The sequence below is a fragment of the Leptopilina heterotoma genome, unplaced genomic scaffold (assembly GCF_015476425.1).
Source record: "Leptopilina heterotoma isolate Lh14 unplaced genomic scaffold, ASM1547642v1 Lhet_430, whole genome shotgun sequence".
NCBI classification, from domain to species: domain Eukaryota; kingdom Metazoa; phylum Arthropoda; class Insecta; order Hymenoptera; family Figitidae; genus Leptopilina; species Leptopilina heterotoma.
The window spans coordinates 1470670-1480327 of NW_025111082.1; the positions used below are offsets into that span (position 1 = coordinate 1470670).

General features: G+C 31.0%; 1 protein-coding gene across 1 annotated transcript; it reads left to right on the forward strand.

The window, feature by feature from the left end:
• Positions 1-786: 786 nt before the first annotated feature.
• On the forward strand, positions 787-9319 carry LOC122506789. The gene is made up of 3 exons (XM_043619106.1): positions 787-885; positions 7357-8584; positions 9150-9319. The coding sequence occupies exons 1-3, from the start codon at positions 787-789 to the stop codon at positions 9317-9319; spliced, it is 1497 nt and encodes a 498-aa protein (XP_043475041.1).
• The last annotated feature ends 339 nt before the right edge of the window (positions 9320-9658 follow it).

Consider the following 9658-nt stretch of genomic DNA (forward strand, 5'->3'; position numbering starts at 1 on the left):
CAGGGTGGTTGTGCGCGGAGAGTAGTTTCAGCCTACAGAACAGTTTCAACGAGCGCTGCTTTGGTTCTTGCGAGCCTTCCGCCAGTAGATTTACTGGCGAGGGAAAGACAGGAAGTCTTCCAACTCAATAAACATCGAGCTTCCTCGCAAGAACAACAGAGTAGAAATCTCCTCAAAGCGGTTATCCGAAAAGAAGCGAGATGTAGACTCGTTGAAAGATGGCAAGAGAGATGGGATGAGGATCCTAAAGGAAGGTGGACATACCGCCTGATCCCCAACCTCGCCACTTTGCTCGACAGAAAGCACGGAGAAGTTGGCTACTACCTGAACCAAGTGTTGTCAGGTCACGGATGTTTCCGACAGTACCTTCATAGGTTCAAGATTAAGAGAGAAGCAAAATGCGCCTACTGTGGCGCTGCAGTAGATGACGCGGAGCATACTCTCTTTCATTGTGGGCATTGGAACCATGAAAGAATGGCTATGTTTACGGCAGTTGGCTCTGAAATCAACGTCGATAACATGGTGTCTACCATGGTTCAAAACGTGGACTTCTGGAGGCATATTGAAACTTTCATTATTAAAATAATGGGGGAAAAAGATAGAGACGGAAGACGAGGTTGACCGGAGGAATCCAGTGCTCATCGGTGTGGGAGCGTGGGGGGAGGAAAGCAACTAGTTTTTCCTCCCACCCTCGCTCCCACATTGTATGGACGGATTAAAGGCACGTTAAGGAGTAGGACAGGGGGACAACCACTTGCGAAGTTCAAGGCCTGACGGTAGTACCGCATGTGGATCAAGTGTCCCAAAACAAAACGGGAGTGGTTTTTAGTGGGTCGACCAAAACAGGAGCGGTCATCCCCACATAACCTGGAAATCATTTCTCAGGTATCTGAATTCGCAGATTTTCCACTTCCGACTACAAAAAAAAAATAAAAAAAAATAATAATAATAATAATTGGGTTCATTTGTATGGAATGTATCTTACGATGATTTTCTGCGAATGGATCTACCCGAAGGTGCGGTGATCATCAGCTTTGCGGACGACGCGTTGTTCGTGTGCACTGCCGAAAGTGAGGAGGCTCTTGGGACATTGGTGAACGAATGTCTGCGACTAGCAAAAAGCTAGCTGGATACCAGAGGTCTTGAAATGGTCCTGGAAAAGACCGAGGCACTGCTGGTCACAGACAGACGTGGTTATGAGCTCCCACGAATCGTGTTAGACGGATTCGAGGTCAAGTGGAGTAAACAAATTAAATACCTTGGTGTGGAGTTGGATGGAAGGTTAAACTTCCACCACCACATGGCTACGGCGTCAAATAAGGCGATCGAGTGTGCGGCTAATCTTTCACGGTTAATGCCAAATGTAGGCGGACCCCGTGAACAAAAACGGAGACTGGTGGCGAGTGTCGCCCATGCTAAAATGCTCTACGCAGCACCAGCGTGGGCCCCATCCCTGAGGAGTAAAAGATGTGTGACCATCTGTGAAAAGATACTGTCGACGGAGAGATCGATAACAACGCGTATCATCTCTGCATATAAGACGCTATCTACGAGTGCTGTGCAGGTCCTTGCAAGTGTCCCGCCAGCAGATCTTTTGGCGAGGGAAAGGGAAGAAATGTTTCTCCTTTCTAAAGAAAGAAGTTCCTTGGATGAGGAAATAAGACCAAGCAAGGACCTGATCTGCAAAGAAGCGAGGCACAGGCTCATAGAAAGATGGCAGGAAAGATGGGATGGTGAGGAAAAAGGTCGATGTTTGTACAGTTTTAAGTAAGTTAATTAATAAGTAACTAAATTTGTTAGTAAGTTAGTTAGTGACGTCGCACTTTGAAAATGTAAAATTTGTAGCTACTGTAAAACTGCACGATAGAAAAAATTTAAACTATGATTACGATTATATGTTACATTTACCGTGCACAAGTTTATGCACCAATCATCAAACTTGACAATGACTTATGTACTTTTCATTTTATACAACTTTCTAATTATTTAGAGGAGACTAGATGCGATTGTTATGCTGTGAAGTTGTTACAAATGGAATATCTCAGAAACAGTTAATTATAGAGATGGGCTTTCAAAGGGAAAAATGTTTATTTTGTTATGTACGAATTTGCTGCAATATGTTTAAAAATTATATGCAAGTTTTACAAGTGAAAAATAGACACATTGGTTTTTAGAGACAAAAAGTAAATATTTCTCTGCTTAATATTTTTTAAATAATTAATAAACCTTTATACTTAAGATTAGAGATGTGCAAAAAACTCGAAAGGTCGAGCCGAGCTATGCTATGAATTCGAGTGCTTGAATTTTTTGAGTACTCGAAGTCACTCGAGTACTCGAATGAAATGAAGTACTCGAAATATTCGAGAACTCGAATTTTTCGAGCTTTTAACTTACTAAAAAAACTATTAAGAAGTAGAAAATTTCGAATTTATTCGAATTACTGAATCAATAAAGTAAAGAAATCTTCAATTTCAAAGTGTATTTCTATTTTCTAATTATAATATATTCGAAAATTATATGAATTTTCTCTAGAATTCTAATTTACTCAAGAGCTCGAAAAAATTCGAGTACTCGAAACTATTCGAGCTTTTTACACAGCTCGGCTTGGCTCGAAAAATGAAAAGCTCGATTGAGCTTCGAGTTTCGAGCTTTTTACACACCTCTACTTAAGATAGTATATTTTTCATTATTAATTCTATGAGGATTAAGCTTTAAATAAAAAACTGCCTTGGTTGTTCACATTTAGTGTATACTTTTTTAATAAAGTGATTTATTGTAAAAAATGTACCTGTTGTGCAATTGTTACAGGTGAGGATAAGAATGGATATTTATTCTAAAATTCAGCAGATTCGTTTGAAATTTAAAATATTTTTTAAAAATGTAATCACTTATTTTTTATGAAAAAATCTTACGTACTATTTACGTTGAGCCAAAAATTATGAATAATTAATAAAAATTGTTATAAGAAATCGACATTCACTTTGCGCAGTTGTTTTAATTTACACGCTGTCATTCAAAAACTTCTAGTTAATTAAATAACAGATATAGAGCTAAATCAATTATGGCCTTTTAAAACTAGATAATATATACCTTTGATTTAATTGTTTCATCAAATAAATTGTAGTTAAACTGTAATCACTGTAACTGATTTTATAAAAATTGTAACATCTGCACTTAATCTCCTCTAGTATGGAATACTTGAACATGTAAAGTTACATTTTCGACTGTAATGTTAATCTCAAGGTTTGTATTATTAACACAATGAAACCAGTCAAATCACACTTTCTAAATGTAATTTTACAGTTTTACACTGTAATATATTTTTATTTTTACAGTGTATTTATGTATTTTCACGCTCAGATTACAGGAAAAATATTGCAGACATGATTAGAATTATTCTTTATGGTGTTTTCAGCGAAAAACTAAATTTTTAAAAAATTTTTTTGTTAATTATTTGACATATGCTATATATATATGTAAAATGATTAGAGTTGATATTTATGTTTTTGATAGCGAAAAACTAGAAATTTTTTCAATTTAGGAAAAAAGTGTATACCACCTCTTGGTTTTCATAATTCTTGGCATAGTAGACTGCAGTTTTGCTTACTTTATGCATTTTTATGTGTAGATTTCAGAAAAAATATAGCGTACTTGATTGGATTTTTGTATTTTTTTTTAGTAAAAAACTCGACATTTTTAAAAATTTAGTCAAAAAAGTGTGTACTCATCTCTGGCTATTACAAAAATTGATTTTCTTCTTCTTTTTAAGAGAAGAGGTTCTGTGGCGAGCATCCCTGTGAAACTTTTGATAGAAATAAGATTTGTTAAATGTGAAAATTGTTCTGTGTGTGTCGAGTAAGAATTTTTGAAGTGTGACACTTAAGGGGGGAACCTCCTTTAGATGATCGAAAAATGCGTCATTTTTGGGATCTTTTTTCTCGGGTAAAATAACTTCAAACAATTTGTAATTTATAGGGTACTTTAATACATGTCTTGAGAGTCTAAAAAAATTTTTCGAGAAAAAACAAAATATTTTTAGTATGAAAATATACACCGCGTCCATGGCACCTCATTTTATCTGTGAACATTCTAGCGCTCTGAATTTTTTTATAAAACAAAGAAACCAACGTTTTTTTAAACTTTAGGATAATACCTTCTATATGACATTTCGATTTTTTGAAAAAAATTTCGAGAATTGATTTTTTTTACCCACTTTTAAGTTAAAAGTGATTTTTCGTGCATAAAAATTGACTTTAAAATTCCAAAAAAATATGAAAAATTTTTTTTTAGGAAACACTAAATGTCATATTGAAGATTATTTAATTATCTTTTAAATGATGTATCATAAAGCCCGATTGGTTCAAAAGGGCGTTCTCAATCGTGTTCACAAAATTAAAAAATGGTGTTTCGTGAAAAATGCGTTTGAAGTTTTTTTTAAATAAAGTGACTCGAATGTCAAACAAATGAAAGAAGGGTTGCCACATAGAAATTACAAATTATACTGACAGTGATACTCTGAATGAAAGAAAAAGGCAGATTGAATGCTAAAACAGAAAAAATTCTGGACTCTAGTAAACATTTCACCAGACGACGCATGAAAAAAAAATTAAAAATTTCTTTAACTTCTTCAATAATACAGAAATCGACTTAAAATTTGATGGGTATATTCTTGAATAGTTGTAGAATCAATTAAAATTTTTTCCAGAAAGTCGATTTTTTTGACGCAATAAAGGTTCCCCCCTTAAAACTTGAAACTCCAAACGGCAGAATTTTTGTCTTGAATCTAAGTTTGCAAATAAAAATTATTGTGTTTAAAGATATTTAATTTTAGTAAACAAAAAAATTGTTTATTAAGAAACGTATAAAAAACCGTAGCCATAAAATTTCAAGTTGAAAAAATTCTTATTCTTTACACCTTTCTGAATAATATTACGAATCGAAACAAATGGCACCAAATTTTTTGATACTGTGTATGAAGTTATTCTCACGTAATAGAGATATGTTCTGCGACAGTCTGTTGCTCTCGGAGCATGCACGTTTCTGTATTAACTATTATACGGAATATACTATTGGAAGATAATTAGTAGTTAATCTAGTTTTTAAGTGATCTCATACTTTAAAATTGTATTAACAATTTGAAAGTAGAGTAGAAGGGGGTAATGTAGTGCACTTTTCTTTCGGAGACTCCTGTGGTCGCAATTTTCAACCAATTTTGATCATTAAGAACTCGTTGGAAAGACAATGCTTCTAGCTACATTTATGGTGTACATTATTTTTTTGTAGATGTAGATGGAGCTTTTCTATATCCAAAAAACTGAAAGCACTTTTTTTCGACATTCTAAAATTTGTGGGGCAATGTAGTGCACCACTTTCTTAGTGGAATAAAAAGCAGAGAATATATCATAAACGATTTTATTTTATTAGATATAACATTAGGAACATAAGAAACTTAAAAAACTATAAACTAGTAGTGATGCCCACAAGACGAGACTTTGCATGTAAAAACCGAGACGAGATCGAGACTTTGCATGGTATCATCTCATCTCGTGGATAGCACTATAAACTATAGAGATTTCTTTGGTCCTGTGTTAGATAAAACTGAAAGAAAACTGCAAAAATTTGCAAAAAGCAAACATGGTTAAATAATACATATTTACGGTACTCTGTACAATTGCACTACATTGTCCCCAACCCCGTGCACTACAATGCCCCCAAGCACTTTTTTCACGTTGACTTCAATATCTCAATAAAAACAAAATTAAACATCAAAGCAATACTAAATTTGTGTTCAGAAGTAAATTTTACATGGAAAAATCACTTTCCTGATACTTTTTTAACGAGCCTCACATTTTTTTTCAAGTCACTAAAAAAACGGAAATATGGTTTCGAAATCTAGTGTTTTTGAAGTGACGCCACAACTTCTTTTAGAAGAAGCACAATAAAGCCAAAATGATATACATTACTATTATTTGATACCTTAACCCTATTATACCAACGGCAAGTAATTCAATTCATTTGTTTAGTCAGTAAAGCCAGTGCACTACATTACCCCCCTCTACTCTATTCAATTAGATATTAGGTTAAGAGAATTTATGTACGGAAGGGCATGTCCAGTTTATAATTCAAAATAAAACTATCTAGGAACTATTTCACATGCAATATCAAAAAATAATTATTTTAGTTACTTTTCAGTGTTTGCCATTTTTCCTCTTCGGAATAGTATTCAGAAAGGTTTAAAGAATAATTAGAATTTTTTTTAACACCTCAATTTCATGGGTAATGTGATTTTTTTATAGATTTTTATAAATGGACAATTTTTTGTTTTTTAAAATTCAATATCTTTAAACAAAATGATTTTCATTTAAAATTTGAATTAAAGACAAAAATTATGCCGTTTTCATATCAAATATTACAGGAAAATTAATAGGTATTTAAGAAAAACACAAATTTTCAAGTTTTGTGTGGCACGTTTCAGAAATTCTTACTTTGTTATAAAGTAGTATATAAGTTTTATTTAAATTTAAAGTGAAATTAATTTTTTTTGCAGATAAAATAAATAATACTTACTGACAAATTGAAGAATTATTAAATAGAAGTCAGTTTATTTTGATTGGAAATTAGTCAATATTTGGTGAGTAATTTAATAAAATTTATTTGCATTATTTTTCTAAATATTTTGTAAATTATAATTGCAATTTGTAAATATTAATTTATTTGTGTCTTTACTATACTTATCAGCGATTGATATTTTAATTTTTTTGCATATTTAAAAATGCCTAGGTTAAAAAAAAGTCTAGAGAGCAGGTGGCTGGAGAAAAGAAAGAAAAACTAAGACTTAAAAGAGATTGCAAAGTAATAAATAATGATAGTGTTAGTATAGGTATAAAAAACAAAATTGACTTGCATAATTCAAATGTAAAACGCGTAATTAGGGATGAAGTAAATAAATGTTTTAAGAAGGATGAAAATAGATGCAATAGTTTTAACGATGAGGAAAAAGTAGGAGAATGTTCTTTTTCGAAAAAAATAGATTATTATCTATTTTGAAAAAATATATATATGTATTATGTTATAATATGTTATGAAGTAGAATCTGATACAAATAGCAATGCTAGTGATAATGAAGATGATGTATGTAATGAAGTATTACTTGTGGATAGAAATGCTGAATATATATATATATATATATATATATATTTGAAAACTTGAAATGTGTGAAAAAAGTTACGTTTAATATAAAGAAAGAAAAATATAGAAAAAAGAAATGGATGAAGAAACAGCGAGAAGATTTTGATTTTAGAGAAGCTGAAAAATTACAAGAAAGACAAAGGAAAAAATTAAAACGGAAAAATTCAGAAACAAGTGAAAGAAAAAGAAAAAGAAAGGAAAAGATTAAAGCGAGAAGATTTAGAATATAGAGGAAAGGAAAAAGAACACCAGAAAGAGGGAAAAAGAATAAAGCGTGTAAATATTGGATTTAAAGAAAGGGAAAAAGAGCAAGAAAGAGAAAGGAAAAGATTAAAGCGCAAAAATTTAGAATTTAAAGAAAGAGAAAGAGAACAACAAAAGGAGAGAAAAGGAGTAAAGCGTGAAAATTTAGAATTTAAAGAAAGGGAAAGAGAACAACAAAAGAAGAGAAAAAGAGTAAAGCGTGAAAATTTAGAATTTAAACAGAAAGAAAATTTTAATAAGAGGTTGGTAATAAGATTAAAACGTATAGATATTAATTACAAGAAAGTAGAAAAGTTAAATCAGAGGGAAGCTAAAAGAGTGAAGCGGGAGAACAGTTCATTTAAAAAAATAGAAAGAGAAAAGAATAAAGTTGGTAAACGTCGGGCAAGATTGAGTGAATTTTATCGATTTAGGGAAAATTTTGTAAGAACTTTAAAAACTAAAGACGATAATAGATCTAAAGCAATGTTAGAGTTTATTAAAAAACGAGGAGATACGCCTAATAATATATGTACTTGTTGCGAAACATTGTGGTTTAGTAATTCAGTTATTAATGTAGCGACTACTAAATTGAAAGCTAATCAAGCTTTTGGTGGAGTCTCTGTATTAGTGGTAAGTGATTTGCATCAATTACCTCCTGTGCAAGATGTTTTAGTGTTTAAAAATCCAAGAGTGACAGCTATAAGTAATTTATCTTTTAGCGTGAGGAATATGTTCGAATTTTATGAATTGGATGAAGTTATGGGGCAAAAAAATGAAAAACAGTTAATTAAAGCATTAAATAATTTAGCAAATAAAGGTATGGATAATGATGATGTTAATCTTATTAGAAATAGATGCGTCAAAGAATGTGAAGTACCTATTGATGCTATTAGATTATTTGCTTCTAATAGATTAGTTAATGATTATAATTTAATGGGAATTAATAATCATGAAGGAGATGAATTTGTTTCTGAAGCTAATGATTATATATTAGCAGATATTATAGAAAATGAAAAACGTAAACGATTGGAGTCATTGAAAAAAAAATCACTTTCTGAATTAGGTGGATTACCAAATGAGATTATTTTTAAGGTAGGAATTAAATACATGCTTACTAATAACATTGATATTCAAGATGGATTGGTAAATGGTGCGTGTGGTATTTTAAGAGAGGTAAAATTTGATGAAAATTCTAAAAATGTCTCAAAAATATGGATAGAATTTAATTTTGATAGAATGGGTAAAAATGCTCGTAATACTTACAGAGATTATATAGAGAGAAATAATATTAATAATAATTTTACACCGATTTCGAGACAAAAAAATGTTTTAAACATTTCTAAGAAGATAGGATATCAAGTTATTAGAGAACAATTTCCGATAGTACCAGCAGAGGCTATTACGATTCATAAAAGCCAAAGGCCAAACATATACCAATGTGTGTTTAGATTTAAGAAAAAATGAAAGAATAACGAAAACGATGTTATATGTCGCTCTTAGTCGTACTACAGAATTACGAGGATTATATATAATAGGAAATTTTAACCAGACTACAAAAACACGAACCGATGATCCTGTTCATGTAGAAATGGAAAGATTAAGAAATGATAGATATCTTAATTTATCTTATAGCAATTTAAGAACTTTTAATGGCAAAATTATTGTTTTTCAAAATTGTAGGTCCTTAAAGAAACATATTTATAAAATTGTTATAGATCAGTGGTATCAAAGAGCAAATGTTTTAATTTTTGCTGAAACTCGATTAAAAGAAAACGATAAAGTTGAAATTCCTTGCTTTGAAGAAATATTTCGTTCTAAACATTCTGAAAATGTTGAATTAAGAGGAATTGTTGTTTTTGTGAAAAATGATTTAAATAAGTATTAAAACATATTAAGTATTACTTATTAAACATATTAAGTATTACTTATTAAGTATTAAAACATTTATCGTTTGTTGAAAAAAATGATGGCAATTATAAAGGACAAATTGATTTAGTTTGTTTACAATTGGATAATTTTGTTATAGTTTCTGGTTATAAATCACCGTCAATTAGTTTTAAGTTTTTTAAAGATAGTTTATTGGATGCTATTAACTTATCGCTAACGTTCAATTCTTTAATAGTTATTATTGGTGTTTTTAACATTGATCTAAACAATGAAAATAGATCAAAATGTTTAGAACTTTTTATGAAAGGATATAAATTAACATCTGTGCTTCCTAAAG

What these genes read in the sequence shown, in the direction of transcription:
- LOC122506789 (XM_043619106.1), top strand. Translation starts at nt 787, where the DNA reads ATGTGGATCAAGTGTCCCAAAACAAAACGGGAGTGGTTTTTAGTGGGT. An exon ending in ACCTGGAAATCATTTCTCAG is followed by an intron (nt 886 to 7,356) that starts GTATCTGAATTC and finishes GGAAAAATTCAG; the next exon opens with AAACAAGTGAAAGAAAAAGA. An exon ending in TCAAGATGGATTGGTAAATG is followed by an intron (nt 8,585 to 9,149) that starts GTGCGTGTGGTA and finishes AAATTGTTATAG; the next exon opens with ATCAGTGGTATCAAAGAGCA.